This window comes from Epinephelus lanceolatus, chromosome 1 (genome assembly GCF_041903045.1).
Source record: "Epinephelus lanceolatus isolate andai-2023 chromosome 1, ASM4190304v1, whole genome shotgun sequence".
Taxonomy (NCBI): domain Eukaryota; kingdom Metazoa; phylum Chordata; class Actinopteri; order Perciformes; family Serranidae; genus Epinephelus; species Epinephelus lanceolatus.
Window position 1 is genome coordinate 14,397,224 of NC_135734.1, and position 20,079 is coordinate 14,417,302.

Consider the following 20,079-nt stretch of genomic DNA (forward strand, 5'->3'; position numbering starts at 1 on the left):
TCAGGTAGACTGTGGCGTTTAAACCATGCTCAGTTGGTACTGAGGGGCCCAAAGTGTGCCAAGAAAATATCCCCCACACCATTACACCACCACCAGCAGCCTGAACCGTTGATACAAGGCAGGATGGATCCATGCTTTCATGTTGTTTACGCCAAATTCTGACCCTACTGTCTGAAGCAAAACTTGAAACTCACATTTTGTGAGCCTGTGCAAATTGTAGCCTCAGTTTCCTGTTGTTAGCTGACAAGAGTGGCACCTGGTGTGGTCTTCTACTGCTGAAGCCCATCTGCTTCAAGGTTCGAGGTGTTGGCTCAGAGATGGTCTTCTGCATACCTAGGTTGTAACCAGTGGTTATTTGAGTCACTGTTGCCTTTCTATAATCTTGAACCAGTCTGGCCATTCTCCTCTGACCTCTGGCATCAACAAGGCATTTTCACCCAGAGAACTGCTGCTCTCTGGATATTTTCTCTGTAAACCCTAGAGATGGTTGTGCATGAAAATCCCACTTGATCAGCAGTTTCTGAAATACTCAGACCAGCCTGTCTGGCACCAACAACCATGCCACGTTCAAAGTCACTTAAATCACCTTTCCTCTCCATTCTGATGCTCAGTTTGAACTGCAGCAGGTCGTCTTGACCATGTCTACATGCCTTAATGCGTTGAGTTGCTGCCATATGATTAGTCGATTAGCTATCCGTATTAATGAGCAGATGTACCTTATAAAGTGGCTGGTGAGTGTATACTGTTGGGTAGCTTCATGTATAATAATGCTTACAGAATGTATTTGTTGCTAAACTATAGGAAATAAAGCTGTAGTGGAGTGGAAATGAAGAACAATATTTCCCCCCTATAAACTGTACTTAAGTACAGTACTTAAATTAAAACAACAGCAGCAGCAACAACAACAACAACAACAACAACAGAGATAACCAATAGTGAAAAGCTGCATCTCTACTGGTGTGGAGCCTTTATTGTGACGTCATGTGTCTCGCTCGCGGAGTTCCTTTCACTTTCATTTATCAGGAAGAAGCAGCGTTAAAGTATCGAGCCAGCGGAAGGTAAGACTGCGTCACAAACTCATGTTTTACCTGTTCATAAAGTAAAGTTCGTGACATAACGTTGTGTTAAAACTGTAGGAAAGAGAATAATGGAAGGCAAAGTTACAGCCTGTAAAAGTACGGTCGTACCGTGTCGTAAGTGAAAGAAGAGTCGAGTCATAGACAGCAGTGTCTTTTCACATAATGTCGACATTTGTCCGGTTTTACAGCCTGTAAATACTCCAAAATAAGAACTGATGGTTGTTTGAACTGAAAGCACGACTATAAGAAACACTGCTGTCGTCTGTTACACATGCTGTTTGTGCTCTGTCTAATAGGAAGAGGACTGTCAACATGGAGCCCATGGAAGTGAGTATCAGCCAAGTCTGCAAACTTAAAGCTCAACATACAGTATGAACAAAAACAACAAAACACATACGTGTTTTCTGTAAAGTGTATGTGAAAGGAAAAGTATAATAATGAAGGCACAACTTCCCAGGATAGACTCAGATATTCATGAATAATCACAGCCTGTTTATCTTTGCTGTATTGAGGGTGTCCCCTTAGGTCATATTCTGTTATGATATTGTATTGCAACTATGTCATCAACATTATGGTAACCTTAAGTGCTGAACATTGGAACAGTATGAAAGACAACTGTTAAGTAAGCTGTGGTGTTAATATTAATATGTGAATGTTTACAGTGACTGTTTTCAATTCTAAATTGTTTGGGTTTTGAAGTGTTAACGGTTGTGGTTGTCTTTCTTTATAACAATAACTTGTAGTGGTCTGCGAGCAGTGATACACAGCAATTCCCAACACCTCATGATCAGTCTGCTGAGGTAGGTATCTGTGTGTGTGTGTGTGTGTGTGTGTGTGTGTGCGTGCGCGCTTTTGTGTTCAACAGATATTACTTCAAACAGACTGGTACAAGTCCAGTCTTTGATTTGAAAACTGCAGTGTGGAAACAGTGGCACAGTGTGTCAAGTTTGAGCAGGCCTGTATGTGTTTTCTGTAAAGTGTATGTGAAAGGGAAGTATAATAATAAAGCCACAAATCTCCAGGATACACTCTGTTATTCATAAATAATCACAGCCCTGGGTTTTGAAGCATTCATCGTTGTGTTTGTCTGTTTTTTTATTTTAATAACACGCAGTGGTCTGTGAGCAGTGATGCACCGCAGTTTCCAACACCTCATGATCAGTCTGCTGAGGTAGGTATTTCTGTGACTGTGTGTGTGTGTGTGTGTGTGTGTGCTTATGCAGTGGCGCTGTTATTCATAAATAATCACAGCCTTGGGTTTTGAAGTATTCATTGTTGTGTTTGTCTGTTTTTTAATTTTAACTTTAACATGCAGTGGTCTGTGAGCAGTGATGCACAGCAATTCCCAACACCTCATGATCAGTCTGCTGAGGTAGGTATCTCTGTGTGTGTGTGTGTGTGTGTGTGTGTGCGCGCTTTTGTGTTCAACAGATATTACTTCAAACAGACTGGTACAAGTCCAGTCTTTGATTTGAAAACTGCAGTGTGGAAACAGTGGCACAGTGTTTTCTTTTTCTTTTGAGAACCAAGTCAAGTTTGAGCAGGCCTGTATGTGTTTTCTGTAAAGTGTATGTGAAAGGGAAGTATAATAATAAAGCCACAAATCTCCAGGATACACTCTGTTATTCATAAATAATCACAGCCCTGGGTTTTGAAGCATTCATCGTTGTGTTTGTCTGTTTTTTTATTTTAATAACACGCAGTGGTCTGTGAGCAGTGATGCACCGCAGTTTCCAACACCTCATGATCAGTCTGCTGAGGTAGGTATTTCTGTGACTGTGTGTGTGTGTGTGTGTGTGTGTGTGTGCTTATGCAGTGGCGCTGTTATTCATAAATAATCACAGCCTTGGGTTTTGAAGTATTCATTGTTGTGTTTGTCTGTTTTTTCATTTTAACTTTAACATGCAGTGGTCTGTGAGCAGTGATGCACAGCAGCTTCCAACACCTCATGATCAGTCTGCTGAGGTAGGTATTTCTGTGACTGTGTGTGTGTCTTAATAAGAGATACCTCAGTCTGGTTCGAGTCCAGCTTTTGATTTCAATACTGGAGTGTGGAAACAGTGACAGAGTGATTTTATTTATAGGCCTTTATTTTGAAGCACTGTTTCCTGCATTAAATTGAGTGACTAACAGACAGCTACTTGACAGAGACAGGTAACGTAACTAGCTCAATGACATGGCCAAACCCAAGTGTGATGCTGAATGTATTAAACTGTGTGGACCTTGAACTGATGACTGAGGAGAAATCTGGACCCTGTGACTGGACCAGTTAAGACCATTGATATATTTCATGAAAACATGTTAATAATACATGTGATAATATTGTGTAAATAATCCAGTGCCTTCTAAATAATTTGTTTCTTTATGCTCTTGCTTTGTCTGTCTCCAGTAGCACTATCTGGTTGCCTCTTTACTGTCCTTGAAGTGAAATTGCTTATTTATAGTTATAGTTATACACTCTCTCATATTTTGAGTGTAATTAATTTGCCTTTTTTTTTCTAAAGACATTGCAACAATGTGGTTATCATAATCTCTTTTGGCCACAATAAACATGTAGTGAAAGTCTGATATAGTGGCAGCCCTACCTCCAATATCACATTCATATACAGTGTATGACCTTTAATGTTATAAAGCCCACAGAACCTGCAAAACAAAATTATAACTAAAGAGCTAACGCCACAGTCAAACTAAATATAATTTTTTTAAAAACTGCGGATGACAAAAAATTTATATGTTTTTTTCTGTTTTGAAACTGTGCCAGTGGGGCCATTCACTTCCTGTTTTCTAGTTTTACAACTAGTTTTAGTTTTTAAAATTTAAGTCCAAACCAAAGCTTTTAAGTCAAATGACAGGCAGGATTTTGTTCTATTTTACCTTCTAATAAAGTGACAATAACTAACTGTGACCTTATTCTCTGATTCTGACGACTTTATCACAGAACAAAGAAGAAGTTCAAGTCACTCTCTCAGTCATGTGGTCAGAGGGGGGTCAACCACAGAAACCTAAAGTAGAACTGGAGAAAGTTCTTCAGACCTGGGCCAACAACATCGACAAATTCAATGGAGACTGCAAAGTTTTGAAAGTCTCAGACGATCGCAGTGCTGTGATATCTTTTAAACCCCCTCCAGGTACAGTGTGATTGTAAGGACAATTCATTTGCATATTCTTTTTATATTTCTTTTGGAGTCATTTTTTGTTTGTCTTCTTTCACAGCCCTGACTGAGCTTCAGAAACTGACCGGGCAATCGCTGTCCAGGAAAGATGGGAAAACAGTCACAATAACGTCTGTTACTTTGACACCACCAGAGCTGAAGATACAGACGCCTGCTTCAATGAACCTTTCTCCTTCACCCATGTCAGATGTATGTGCTGTGTAGTAAAACAATAGCAACAAATTACACTGAAAATAAATGCTTTTTTACTTAATGAATACACTTTATTTTATTCAGCAGCCAGTGCAACCAGGGGAGCAGGGCGGTGCAGTCTCTACAGTAGGAGAGGAGAAATGTACCGTCGCAGTGGGCCATTTCTGGTACGTGAACCACATCTTCAAGGAGGAGATTCAACGTATAGAGAAAAAGCAAGGAGTTAAAATCATAGCAGAAGTAAATGTGACTTTTCAAGCAGACAGGAAAGATGGAAGTCCACAAGAAGCTTTATCTGAGTTCACAACCCTTGTCCAGAAGTGCTTAGGTGATTCAGAGGGCTCAACTATTCCTCTCAAGAACGTGGATCAAGAAGAGTGGAAAGATGCACTGAAAATCGCACAAACAAAAGAAAGGAAGGTTTTGCTTACTCTGTCCTCTGAAGAAATGGTCGTATGTGGGCCAATACAAAGTCAAAATGTCATCAGAAAGTCATTAACAACAAGTGCCAGCACCTATTTGGGAGAGTCTACATGGGCGTCTCAAGACACATTACGGAACATTGGCATGAGCATCAATGACCCTCTCGTCAATGCCGGACTCACCATGGAGGAAAACCACTGGAAGCTGATGACTACTTCCTACAGTGAGCAAGTAGATAAGATCAAAACTAAGTTTGGAGTGGACTTTAAAGAATCAAGTGATGGTCAAGGCAAAGTGGAAGTCAAAGCTTGCCACAAAAGATCTGGAGGAAATGCGTCAATGGAGAGCCATGCTGTCAGAGCTCTTCTTCATCTGTACCAGAAGACTGCAACATCACCCTACAGCTTCACCCAACCTCTTCGTGCTGCCGGGTTCACCAGCTCGCCGTCAGAGGGAGCCTCCGGCGGACCCTTGTTTAATGGACAATCAGAACACAAGACGGAAGCACCCACAGGAGGAGGAGCAACAGCAGGAGATGGTGAAGAAGAAAAGTGTCCTATATGCATGGATACATTCACCAAAAAGACACGACTCAAGTGTAAACATGAGTTTTGTGAAGAATGTCTGGCACAGTCAAAGGAAAGCATGGGACCCATCTGTCCTGTTTGTAGAGAAGTCTTTGGTGTGATGGAGGGAGACCAGCCAGATGGAGATATGACATGGCATACAAATTCCTCTCACCTCCCTGGATTCCCAGACTGTGGCACTATTAACATCAGCTATAATATCCCAGGTGGATACCAGACGGTAAATGTCTTCATTTACATATTTGGAGACTTTCTGTCATTTTTGTAACTTGTAAGTTAATTTCTGACTTGGTGGTCATGTTTTACTCTTGTTTTGCAGAAAAAGCATCCAAGTCCTGGAAAGTGCTATTCTGGTATTTACAGAACAGCATATCTACCAGACAACAAAGAGGGCAGAGAGGTGTTGTGCCTGTTGAGGAAGGCGTTTGACCAGAAGCTCATTTTCACTGTTGGGACATCCAGAACAACGGGGGCGGATAACCAGGTGACCTGGAACGACATTCACCACAAGACCAACATTTCAGGAGGCCCAGAGCGGTACAGTAGCTAAATCTCTAGCTAAAGCTAAAGTTTTATATATATATTTTTTTTCTTTTCTGTCAAGTCCACTATATATCAACCTTTGTACCTGCTCTTTGCAGTTTTGGGTATCCTGACCCTGACTACCTGAGCAGAGTCAAGGAGGAGCTGAAGGCTAAAGGCATCGAGTGAAGACTGTGATACAAAGTGGCTGAGGAGAGTTGTTTTCACACAAAAACTAAGATAATTATATAAAACAATACTGCAATGCAATGGAATGAATGTACACCGTCTCTCTTGTTATCTTGTAATTTTTCACATTATCAGTAAGGGTTGCTTTGAGGTGCACAGGACAGAATTTAAAGCCTAAGAGTTAATGGTTTAGCAGCATGTATTATCCTCACATTTTAAGCAGAAATATGATGAAGGATTGGGTATCTAATATTTCCTCATTTTGTTGTTTCATGAAGCTGCTCAGCTTATAACAGTATAATAAGAATGAAATATACAAATACAAATTGAACTTCATGTCTACAGTACACATGATCTGATTTACTGTTTGCCAAATAAATGAATAAATCAACTCACGCTGACTCAGTATTCTTCAGTTTATCAGAACAATATCACAATGGCTTGTTTTCTTTGCATTTTTTAAATCTTTGTAATAACAATATTTGTGATGTAGTTGGTAAAGTATAAAAATTATACATTATTCAAAAGAAAGTCTGAGCCTCCATGCATCATGTACAATAAAAGCTATGAGTCATTTTTCATTTAAAGAAAAAAAAGGACTAAGGGACTGTTGGTTACTTATGAGGGGCGATGGGTGGTAAGAAAAGAGGGAGGCATGTCAAATCATTTTTTAAGCGGGGGGGGGGGGGGGGGGGGGGGTTATTTATTTTTTTTTGGTTTAGGGGATTGGCATACAAATTCAAATGGTGTTATTTTGTATTTATTTTGCCGGAGATTTTTAAAGAAAATACGTGTTTGGCAGGTGTGTTTTCTTTAAAAATCACCAAAATTACACCATTTATCATAGTCAGAAGCTGTATGAACAGAAATTGTCTTAAGATTTTAAAATTTTTGATGGTCCTTGCACACATCGTGTGGCATATGCTTCCGTCGGGGATAGAAAAAAAGTGATGAAATGAGCTTTAAATTGTGATATTTCATCAAAATCACCTTATTCCGTGTCTTGTTTAAAATTTGGTTAAAAATAAACAGCACAAACTAACGAGCATGCTCGACAAGAGTAAAAACCCAAGGCTTTTATCAACTCCAGGATTTCGTCTTCAACATTTAACTTTCAAAGGAAAAAGAAGGTAAAATATTTGTAGCTACAGGAAGAGTCAGTGTAGCGAAGGAGTCGCTGAGGGACTGAGGTTGGCCCTGACTGTCTGATGCGCTTAATGAAAGAATCCACTGAGATTTCTAAAATAAGTTTAACTTTTTATTAATGAAAAAAGATGATGAACTCATGATAAAGTGCACAAACTTGTTGATCAAAGAAAAATAGCGGTCTCTCTCTCTCCCCCACAATAAGAAGTGAACAGGTGAATATATTAACTTGATATCCCCTGTGACCCGCTATCCCCCTACTCAATATGACCACATAATAAATGATATCATAGCCAAAACAAACAAGACCAAACAATAACAATCAGCATCCCTTCCACTTATTACTAATAGAAACAAACACCTTTTAATTAATTCCTACAGTCAAAAAATAAGTTAAAAAAAAATTGAAGTCCCACCCAGGCATCCTCTGATAAGTAAAGAACAGTCCCTACTCAAAATACAATTCTGAAAAAAACAACCCAGAAGGTAGTTCCGATAACAATTTGTGTTATTTGAAGATATGGCGGACATGTCTGACTGAAGTGGTGGGCTATGTTGAGACAGAGCAGTAAGACATGTCAGAGACAAACTCTTGTACCACAGGACAAACAACAGCATAGTACAGTACTGGGGACAGACTGGGCGGGCTCGAGGATATGATGTGTCTCATTTACATGATAAGTTTCAATTTCAAGGAAAAAATACGGAAATACGTTTGAGTCCAGACAGAGGTAAGTGGCAGGCTTAAGTCTCAGATTTAACTTTATATATCCCGTATGTATGCGCAAACGTAAAGCGTGCGATATAACCAGGTTGTGTCGCATTAGAAAAGTTTACCCTTGAATAACCTGCCGCAACAGAAAGTAGAGCATTTCTTTCTGACGACCAATATTTCACATCATGTCTGTGTGCAGTCAAACTATGTTTTTAAATCGTTAGCTCAGTCAGTCCTCTGCAGTCAGGTTTATTGTGGCTGTTTGTTGTGTCTTACAGAGGAAAGTGAAAACGTCAGGCAGTGTCGAGGTCAAAGAAGAGAGACCGTGGAAATAGTGAGTAGTCCATAGATTGAGACATTATGAAAGAACTGGCAACAGTAGCCTTCATGTGGGGTGGAGTCAGGTAAAATGGGATAAATAAGGTTTTACATCTTTGGCTCTTTGAATATCCTCCTGAGACCCCAACTTTTGTTTGATATACATTTTTAATTTCTCATAAGTATTTGAGATCAGTAGGACCCAATAAGTATTAAAAAAATGAAAACTGTCAATGATAATAAAGTCCCAATGTCCTCAAACAAGACAATTATTAAGTCCCAATGTCCTCAAATAAGATGATTATTAAAGGGATAGTACACCCAAAAATGAAAATTCAGCCATTATCTACTCACACATATGCTGAGGGAGGCTCAGGTGAAGTTTTAGAGTCCTCACAACACATGCGGAGATCCCAGGGGAGGGGGGGTAGCAACACAACTCCACCTAATGGAGGCTGACGGCGCCCCAGATTCAAACGTCCAAAAACACATAATTGAAACCACAAAATATCTCCATACTGCTCGTCCATAGTGATCCAAGTGTCCTGAAGCCCTGACATAAAAAGTTGTTTGGAAAAACGTCATTTGAACTCTGTTTTTAGCCTGTAGCTCTAACTGCCTCTCTGTGCACTGCCCTCGGCTGTGCGCGCTGTGCAAGACCGTGAGACGTGAGCACCGCCTTCATGTGTGTTCATGTGCTTGCTGGTCTCGCGCGCAAGCGCGCACACGTGAGCGCAGTGCACAGAGAGGCAGTTAGAGCTACAGGCTACAATGAGGCTAAAAACAGTTCAAATGACGTTTTTCCAAACAACTTTTTATGTCAGGGCTTCAGGACACTTGGATCACTAGGTTTCAATTATGTGTTTTTGGACGTTTCTGGGGCGCCGTCAGCCTACATTCTGTGGAGTTGTGTTGCTACCCCCTCTCCCCTTGGATCTCCAGAAGTGTTGTGAGGACTCTAAAACTTCACCTGAGCCTCCCTTGGCATATGGGTGAGTAGATAATGGCTGAATTTTCATTTTTGGGTGCACTATCCCTTTAAGGCAAAGTTTAAGTGTACCACCAAACATTGGGAGGAAATGCATCAGTAATGAGCCATCTGTACCAAAAAAGTGCCACATTACCCATGAGCTTCACCCAACACCATGGTGCCGTGATGTACACAACCACAGTAGCTCACAGTGACATTCAGACTCTGTATACAATATTAATAGTTCAACAAAATATAAACTACCTCAAATTACACATTTAAACAGCTCTCAAATACAAAAAAAGACCCTGGGATCTATATAAATAAATCAACAGGCGGTTTCCTTCTCTCAGCAAAAGCCCAAATGATTGTTTTTTTTCCACCTGGATCTTTATGCTCTGCCATTTCTCCTCTAATCATCACGCTGTAACCTGTGACAGTCTGTTATGCTACCATAACTACTGCACATTCACATATATGTAGTGTTTATCAGGTAGATTTACATCACCAAAGGTTTATGACACAAATCACTTGACGACGCCGACTCCCATGTGTGCATGACAAGAGAGGATAGGGAGAAACACTGACTGTGCTGCTGCTAGAGGAGGCGCTGAGTGAGTTCCTTCTGAGCGGTAATTTGCTAAAAGAGTCTGAGAAGTCCAGGGCTGTTCATAAAACATTCAGGACGCCACAGTTTATTCCACACTACTGAAGCTGCTCCTCTTTTTGGAACCACTGTGGAGTCATAATAATTTCGCTTTCAGCCATGCTTGCTGTTGCCGTCGGTAACAGTATGATGTTAATATGTCAGCAAGTTGAAATACTGTGAGTATCACGATGAATTTTTCTCATCATATAAAAAATCATACCAGTATTATTGTGAATTAGATGATATGGCACATCCCAACGCACCTGTCTAGGAAACAGGTAGCAAAAGAACAGCAATAGCATGGCAGAACAATCCTTTTGAATGAACAGCATTAGGTTACATGAATGAAATTAAAGACTGAACTGATAAATGGATTCAACCATCTAAAAAACAAACATGACTGTCCCATTTTACCTGAACATGTCATCAAAGTGAAGTCGGGGTTCTTGATGTGTTTGAAGGTCCAGAGTTTCTGAAATATTTTAAATGGACACATTTTTTTATAGAAATATAGCAGAGATCAATAACAAGTTCTAAAAGTAACATTAAGGCACTCGTCAGAGTTTAGCTGGTGTTCTTGGTGAATAGAATAGAATATACTTTATTGTCCCCGAGGGGAAATTTGTCGTGGACTCGAGTGCATACACCAACTGCCTTGCAGGCAATAAATATACACAAAACAGCAAAGACACAGGAAATGGCAAACATACACACTCATAAGACACAAACCAGACAAAATGTGAAAAAATGTGCACTAAGTTATTGCACAATCCCCAATATTTCCCAGCCTTCAAGAGCTATTTAACAGTTTGATGGAATTAGGAATGAATGAGTGTTTGAAACGGTTCAGTTTGCATTTGGGAAGTCTGTGCCTTCTGCCAGAAGGCAAAAGCTCATGCTCAGGATGGACTGGAGGGAGAGCTTTTCAGTCCTCCCCATCACCTTCATAGCAGTCTGTACCAGGCCCTGCAGCTTGGATCTGGACTGTGCGGAGAGGTTGCCGAACCATGCCGTCATCCTGTACCTGATAACACTCTCCATCACTGCCTGATAGAATAAAAACATAATGTTGTGACTGACACCAAACAATCTCAGCCTGCGCAGAAAATACAGCCTTTGCTGTAAACGAGAACATACATGATCCACGTGGTCATTCCAGGTGAAAAGGTTATCCAGGTGGATGCCCAGATACCTAAATGATGTGACCTGTTTGATCTCCTCTGAGTGTATAGAGAGTGGAGTGTGATACCCCACTGACCGAGAGTCCAGCACCATCTCCTTTGTTTTTTTAGTGTTAATGATGAGGTAGGTGTTGTCACACCATTGAACAAATTTATTGACCTCCATGAAGTACAGTGAGGGGTCTGAGTTCTGGTGAAGCAGGCTGAGGATGGCAGTGTCATCAGAAAATTTAAAAAACAGGTTGCCCGGGAGACTATTGGTGCAGTCATTTGTGTAAAGGGTGAACAGGACTGGTGAGCTTGCACAGCCCTGAGGTGCACCTGTACTAATGCATTTGGATTGGGAGAGTGCGTCATTGATCCTGACATTTTGGATTCTATTTGTTAATAAATAATAAAACCACTTAATAATAAAAGGATTAACATTCATCTGAATCATTTTCTGTAAAAGCAGATGAGGCTGCAATGTATTAAAAGCAGTGCTAAAATCAGTGAACAAAAGGCGTGCATAGGCTTTGGGATCCTCCAGGTGTTTAAGAGTCAGGTGGGTGATGCTATGAATTGCATCATCTGTGCTCCTCCCCTGTCTATAAGCAAACTGGAATGGATCTAGTTCAGAATTTACTTCAGATTTCAGCATGGATACCATGTATTTTTCGAAGCATTTCATGACAACAGAAGTTAAAGCCACTGGTCTAAACATTTTTTTCTGTGGGACAGGGTTTCTTTGGAATGGGAATAATGGTAGATTTTTTCCAGAGGGCCGGGACCGAATGAGAATGTGCAGACTTCTGAAACACAGGACACCAAGCTGGAGTTAGCTCTGCTGCAAATCAGGGCCTGCGGATTTCTTTTTGCATACGTGGCTGAAAAGTGACTGAATTTTGAGGGGATCAACTACTAACCTTGAACCAGGGTCAGCAGATGTACCAAAAGGTGTCCCACATTACCTGAGTTCACCCTGGGCCTATGTTGATGTAAAGTTAATATGAATCTGTGCAAATGTAACAGCAACTGTGTCTTCATTAGGAATAGAACTGTTCATATCAGCAGGTATTATTTGTGATCTTGCTCACATAATGCATTTTCCTCAATAATGCCTAAACTAAACAGGTTTAAATATTGAAGAATAAAATCAATATATATATATATATATATATATATATATATTGATTGCAGCATGTCAGAGGTGTGGATTTGAGTCAGACTCAAGACAAAAACTTGATGACTTTTGACTTGACTTAACTTGACTTGGACTTGGACACCAGTGACTCGTGACTTCACTTGAACATAAGCTTGGAAAATACTTGATACCTTACCTTATTTGGGAAGATAAGGACATTTTTCTAAAATGAGATGAGTTAAATGCAACAAGACAGGAGAAAAACAATCAAAATCCACTGTGTTGTGGCCCTAGTTAATGGCACTTGTATGCTATGAAAGTGTGCGTCATCATTGCTTTTTTTCTGATTAAGTTCAAAGCAAGCAAGCAAGCAAAACTTTATTTGTATAGCACAATTCATTCCAGGTAGAAACACAATGTGCTTCACAGAGCATATGCCACCATAGAGGTTGCAGTTAAAAAGTGTACAATGTGCATGAGCACATAAGTAAGCACAGTTAAAAATACTACTACTACTACTAATAACAATAATAATAATAATAATAATAATAATAATAGTAACAATAAATGTGATTTAAAAAACCCACCAAAAGTGGAGATAAAATGAAATAAATAAATAAAGTTTATTATATTATAAATAAGTTTAAAACATTAAAACCATAAAAGTCAAAATAAAAATACACATAAAAATAATAAAAACCAGTAAAACCAGACTACTGAAAGGCATGGCTAAAAAGGAATGTTTTGAGTTTTGATTTAAAAGATAGAAATGTTGGAGCACACTTAATATGACTGGGTAGGCTCTTCCATAGTCTAGGAGCGTAGGAGCTGAACGCAGCCTCACCAATTTTTGTGGAGACCCTGGGAGTAACCAGACGCCTGTCCCAGTTGACCTGAGGGGTCTACCTGGCTCATAGAATAAAAGCATGTCAGACAGATATTGAGGTGCCAGACCATGCAGGGCCTTAAAAACAAGTGCTAAAATTTTAAAATCAATCCTAAATTTTACTGGGAGCCAATGTAAGCACCTTAAAACAGGTGTTATATGCTCATACTTCCTTTTTCTCATTAAAACTCTAGCAGCAGCATTTTGGAGCAGCTGCAGTCGATGAAGATGCTTTTGAGGTATTCCCGTGAGCAGTGCGTTGGAGTAGTCTAGTCGACTGGAGATAAAAGCGTGGACAAGTTTTTCAGCGTCACTCTGGGATAAAAAGCTCCTTATCTTTTTAATATTTCTCAAATGATAAAAACCTATTTTAATTATGTTGCTAATATGGCTCTGGAAAGTTAAATCAGCATCCAGAATGATGCCAAGGTTTCTAACCTGTGTGACACTTTCCAGTGACAGTTGTGACAGTTTAAAAGATATTTCCTCTCCGTTCAGTTCAGTCACATTTGTTGTAACAAACATTTTTTTGACAAATGAAAACAGAGTTCATGATTTCTGTAAACTGAATATATTATGACTGTCGTAACATGGCATAAAATTGGACAAAGAGTGCATTTTGACTTATTTAGGACTATTAATAATGAAACAAACTGTAGCAGGTCCATACTGTCCGAACTGTCCCATGTCTCTTTAAGTAAAGGAAACAGAGAGCACACCTTTTCAGCTGAATAATTCAGAGGATTTATTAAGTAATACAGTGTCATTAATGGTTGTACGTCATGTTTTCAGGCTCAGATGATGTCATCACAGGACAAAAATGAAGTTCTGGCTGTTCTCCATGTGAACTGGTCAGGGTTTGATCGACCACTGAAAATGGAGCTACAGCTGGTCCTCCAGCGCTGGTTCATCAGAAACCATGTTGGAGCAGCCTGCTTAGTTTTAAGTGCCTCAACAGACGGGAGGGTTGTGGTGAAGATTACACCTACCCGAGGTCCAGTATGACTTTGTTTGGCTTTTTAAATTGCTGCAGTTCAAACCATAACAGACATTGTGACAGCTTTCTGTATTAGTATTGGTTTTGCAGGTCGGCTTCTTGAGCTCTTCTTTTATTTGTTTTGGTGGGAAATCATTTTCTGTTTGTCTTCTTTTTAGCCCTGTATGAGCTTCAGAAACTTAAAGGACAAACACTGACCATTAACGATGACACAACAGTCACAATAATATCTGTCAGTCTGACAAAGGCAGAGCTGGAGATACAAAGACCAGATGATGCTTCAATCGAACTTCCTCCTTCATTCTGCTCAGAACCACAAGTATGTATGTACTTTGGAGTAAACAAGTGCAAATAAATCACATTATATTTGATTCTGTTAATTCCTTGTATTTCTGTCTAGGTGGATGGACAACTGGGGAAACAGAGAAGAGACGTGTTTTCATGTACTTGCGATATCCCAATGCACCATTTCTGGTATGTGAACCAGGCCTACAAGGAGGAAATTAAACGTATAGAAAAAGAGAGTGGAGTAAAAATCATGGCAGAAGTGAAGCTGACATTTGAAGCAAACCAGAAAGATGCAAGTCCAAACCATGCTTTCTCTGAGTTCATTAACCTTGTCCAGAAATGCTCAGGGGAATCCAGGGGCTTCACTCTTCCTCTCAAGGAGATGAATCCAGAAGAGTGGAAGGCCACACTGAATGTCATCCAGAGACCTGAGAACAAGCTTGTCCTCGCTCTGTCCTCTAAAGAAATGACCGTGTGTGGGCCAAGAAAAAGTCAAGATGTCATCAGAAAGTCCTTAAATGCAAGAACAAGTATCAGTACTTCTGTGGGAGTGTCTACATGGGCATCTCAAGTCACAGTGTCTACATGGGCATCTCAAGACACAGTGTTTACACGGCCATCTCAAGTCACAGTGTCTACACAGGCGTCTCAACACAAAGAGTCTACACGGGCGTCTCAAGTCACATTGTCTACACGGGCATCTCAACACAAAGAGTCTACACGGCCATCTCAAATCACAGTGTCTACACGGGCATCTCAAGACACTTTACGGAACATTGGCATGAGCATCAATGACCCTCTCGTCAATGCCGGACTCACCATGGAGGAGAACCACTGGAAGCTGATGACTACTTCCTACAGTGAGCAAGTAGATAAGATCAAAACTAAGTTTGGAGTGGACTTTAAAGAATCAAGCGACAGTCAAGGCAAAGTGGAAGTCAAAGCTTGCCACAAAAGATCTGGAGGAAATGCGTCAGTGGAGAGCCATGCTGTCAGAGCTCTTCTTCATCTGTACCAGAAGACTGCAACATCACCCTACAGCTTCACCCAACCTCTTCGTGCTGCCGGGTTCACCAGCTCGCCGTCAGAGGGAGCCTCCGGCGGACCCTTGTTTAATGGACAATCAGAACACAAGACGGAAACACCCACAGGAGGAGGAGCAACAGCAGGAGATGGTGAAGAAGAAAAGTGTCCTATATGCATGGATACATTCACCAAAAAGACACGACTCAAGTGTAAACATGAGTTTTGTGAAGAATGTCTGGCACAGTCAAAGGAAAGCATGGGACCCATCTGTCCTGTTTGTAGAGAAGTCTTTGGTGTGATGGAGGGAGACCAGCCAGATGGAGATATGACATGGCATACAAATTCCTCTCACCTCCCTGGATTCCCAGACTGTGGCACTATTAACATCAGCTATAATATCCCAGGTGGATACCAGACGGTAAATGTCTTCATTTAAATATTTGGAGACTTTCTGTCATTTTTGTAACTTGTAAGTTAATTTCTGACTTGGTGGTCATGTTTTACTCTTGTTTTGCAGAAAAAGCATCCAAATCCTGGAAAGCACTATTCTGGTATTCACAGAACAGCGTATCTACCAGACAACAAAGAGGGCAGAGAGGTGCTGCGCCTGTTGAAGAAGGCGTTTGACCAGAAGCTCATTTTCACTGTTGGGACATCCAGAACAACGGGGGCGGATAACCAGGTGACCTGGAACGACATTCACCACAAGACCAACATTTCAGGAGGCCCAGAGCGGTACAGTAGCTAAATCTCTTAGTTTTATATATCTATCTATATATATACAGTACAGGCCAAAAGTTTGGACACACCTTCTCATTCAATGCGTTTTCTTTATTTTCATGACTATTTACATTGTAGATTCTCACTGAAGGCATCAAAACTATGAATGAACACACGTGGAGTTATGTACTTAACAAAAAAAGGTGAAATAACTGAAAACATGTTTTATATTCTAGTTTCTTCAAAATAGCCACCCTTTGCTCTGATTACTGCTTTGCACACTCTTGGCATTCTCTCCATGAGCTTCAAGAGGTAGTCACCTGAAATGGTTTTCCAACAGTCTTGAAGGAGTTCCCAGAGGTGTTTAGCACTTGTTGGCCCCTTTGCCTTCACTCTGCGGTCCAGCTCACCCCAAACCATCTCAATTGGGTTCAGGTGCGGTGACTGTGGAGGCCAGGTCATCTGCCGCAGCACTCCATCACTCTCCTTCTTGGTCAAATAGCCCTTACACAGCCTGGAGGTGTGTTTGGGGTCATTGTCCTGTTGAAAAATAAATGATCGTCCAACTAAACGCAAACCGGATGGGATGGCATGTCGCTGCAGGATGCTGTGGTAGCCATGCTGGTTCAGTGTGCCTTCAATTTTGAATAAATCCCCAACAGTGTCACCAGCAAAACACCCCCACACCATCACACCTCCTCCTCCATGCTTCACAGTGGGAACCAGGCATGTGGAATCCATCCGTTCACCTTTTCTGCGTCTCACAAAGACACGGCGGTTGGAACCAAAGATCTCAAATTTGGACTCATCAGACCAAAGCAAAGATTTCCACTGGTCTAATGTCCATTCCTTGTGTTTCTTGGCCCAAACAAATCTCTTCTGCTTGTTGCCTCTCCTTAGCAGTGGTTTCCTAGCAGCTATTTGACCATGAAGGCCTGATTGGCGCAGTCTCCTCTTAACAGTTGTTCTAGAGATGGGTCTGCTGCTAGAACTCTGTGTGGCATTCATCTGGTCTCTGATCTGAGCTGCTGTTTGCCAGTTTGGTTGTAGCGCTTGATGGTTTTTGCGACTCCACTTGGGGACACATTTAAAGTTTTTGCAATTTTCCGGACTGACTGACCTTCATTTCTTAAAGTAATGATGGCCACTGGTTTTTCTTTAGTTAGCTGATTGGTTCTTGCCATAATATGAATTTTAACAGTTGTCCAATAGGGCTGTCGGCTGTGTATTAACCTGACTTCTGCACAACACAACTGATGGTCTCAACCCTATTGATAAAGCAAGAAATTCCACTAATTAACCCTGATAAGGCACACCTGTGAAGTGGAAACCATTTCAGGTGACTACCTCTTGAAGCTCATGGAGAGAATGCCAAGAGTGTGCAAAGCAGTAATCAGAGCAAAGGGTGGCTGTTTTGAAGAAACTAGAATATAAAACATGTTTTCAGTTATTTCACCTTTTTTTGTTAAGTACATAACTCCACATGTGTTCATTCATAGTTTTGATGCCTTCAGTGAGAATCTACAATGTAAATAGTCATGAAAATAAAGAAAACGCATTGAATGAGAAGGTGTGTCCAAACTTTTGGCCTGTACTGTATATATATATATATATATATATATATATATAATTTATTTTTTTCTGTCAAGTCCACTATATATCAACCTTTGTACCTGCTGTTTGCAGTTTTGGGTATCCTGACCCTGACTACCTGAGCAGAGTGAGGGAGGAGCTGAAGGCTAAAGGCATCGAGTGAAGACTGTGATACAAAGTGGCTGAGGAGAGTTGTTTTTACACAAAAAATTACATTTATTTACATCTCAAGAGTTTTCAGCAATGAGTATTATCCAGGGGTGCCAACTTATCAGGGGTGAAAAAGGTGACAAAGATATGAATTGTCCAGGGGTTCTGGGGGCATGCACCCCCAAGGAAGACTTTTTTTTTTTTTTTTTTTCTAATAAAGATTTTTTTGGGGCATTTAAGCCTTTAATTGACAGGACAGCCTTGTACATGGGGCGCCTGCTCTATCCACTAAGCCACCGACGCCCCGGAAGACATTTTTTTTAAACATTAACTTTAAAATGTGGATTTCCAGTCAAGGATATAGGGAAAAACTCACACTAGAATTAACATAATCTTGCTTCCACGAAGGTAATGTAAGGATGACAGAGTGTACAGCCAGGTCCAAAATTGTATTCAAGTACATTGTGCTACATTGTAGCTAGTAAAAATGTATGTGACTTTTGTTCTTCACAGCTATTGCAATTGCTGCTTGGTAAATTAAAGACAGGGTTTAGATATGAAATTTAGAAACTGATTTTACAGCCAGTACAACTAAAAGAAAAACTGTCACAAATTTCAAATCAGCTTCTGTTATTTTCAGTGAGCTTGGCTTTTCCCCCTTTCTTAGGCAACATAAGTAGACTAATTTAAGCATTCTGTTAAACTCCATCACAAGTAACATAAGTCCATTTAACTAATTGTCCACATTTTTCATTTATGTAAGGGATGCATTGACTGTGAAATTTTGGGCCCATACAGATGCTTTTTTTAAATTCATTGTTATAATTCTGGGAGGCACGGTGGTGTGGTGGTTAGCACTGTCACCTCACAGCAAGAGGGTTCCTGATTCAATCCCAGGTGTGGGAGTCTCTCTGTGCGGAGTTTGCATGTTCTCCCCGTGTCACTGTGGGTTTTCTCCAGGTACCCTGGCTTCCTCCCACAAGAGGTTAATTGGTGACTCTAAATTGTCCATAGGTGTCAATGGTTGTCTGTCTCTATGTGTCAGCGCTGTGATAGTCTGGTGACCTGTCCAGGGTGTACCCTGCCTCTTGCCCAATGTCGGATAGGATGGATGGATGTTTTTGTCCCCCTTTTGTGTGAGGGAACCAATGAATCATAAAAAAATAACTGAGCTGTTTTAGGAGCAGTTCAGGCCCTCATTACACTACCTTTGAATGAACACAAATTCCATCACACACATTTATGAAACAACCTTTATAATAACCTTTCACAAGAAAACGGGTTTTTTATGACCGCTTCAAAAGCCTTTCTACTTTATATATCATAATTCCCTGTCTAATATCTATTTATGGCTGTGAAGGCACAACAAATTTCTCCTTCAAATAGCTGGATTTATTCAAAATTCTCACCCAAAAGTACATTTTACAAGATTCAATTTGAACACAACATGAAAATGGTCAGCTATAATTAACCTTGGCCCAATACTCATTTTTACTGAATATAGAACCTGAATGCATTATGTAACTCAGTGCAACCTCCGTCAGTTTGTTTCAGCTGACTGCTCACAGCGGTTTACCAGGGCCGTAGGATTAAAGGGCTATTCAAGGGCTCTGCAGTCAACTAGCTCTCCTGCTGTCAACACAGATTCGTTGTTTACAATGCAATTATCAGAGAAAATTACTGATCGGCTCTATTGATAAGCCTTCAATCTGTAGTGAATAAGCTGCGTATGGGGAGATTTTATAGCAGCAGCGGCGCAACGGTAAATACTGGTCAGCGTTTACGACATCAGAACAACTTAACCCAATCAGGCAGTTGACACATCATCATATAAGCCAAGTAACGTAATCATAATGCTACTGTAAGTGATTCTTACCTTAAGGCACACAAAAACTGACCTCATTTAACTTCCCATGAGTCTGTTCGCAGAGACCCAGACCCCCACCCCACCCCCACTCGTTTGCACCCCTGATTATTCTCATTTTCTCTGACAAATGATTTCATTTATTTTTTGCTGGTTGAAAAAGTTTTTGAATCAATAACAGTATAAGAATGAAATGTACATACGTATATATACTCTATGTCAACAGTATACAAGCTGATTTACTGTTTGCCAAATAAATGATTAAGCCAGCTCACTCCGACTCATCCC

General features: G+C 40.5%; 1 protein-coding gene across 1 annotated transcript; it reads left to right on the plus strand.

Moving 5' to 3' along the window:
- Window positions 1-984: 984 nt before the first annotated feature.
- On the plus strand, window positions 985-20,063 carry LOC117256717 (uncharacterized). The gene is made up of 19 exons (XM_078161823.1): window positions 985-1,058; window positions 1,376-1,406; window positions 1,823-1,879; window positions 2,194-2,250; window positions 2,395-2,451; window positions 2,783-2,839; window positions 2,988-3,044; window positions 4,018-4,207; window positions 4,293-4,441; window positions 4,529-5,674; window positions 5,774-5,991; window positions 6,096-6,161; window positions 7,915-8,042; window positions 8,305-8,360; window positions 13,946-14,147; window positions 14,309-14,469; window positions 14,551-15,882; window positions 15,982-16,199; window positions 17,871-20,063. Exons 2-19 carry the CDS (start codon window positions 1,392-1,394, stop codon window positions 17,938-17,940), a joined length of 4,236 nt encoding a protein of 1,411 aa, XP_078017949.1. The 5' UTR covers window positions 985-1,058; window positions 1,376-1,391; the 3' UTR covers window positions 17,941-20,063.
- Window positions 20,064-20,079: the final 16 nt, after the last annotated feature.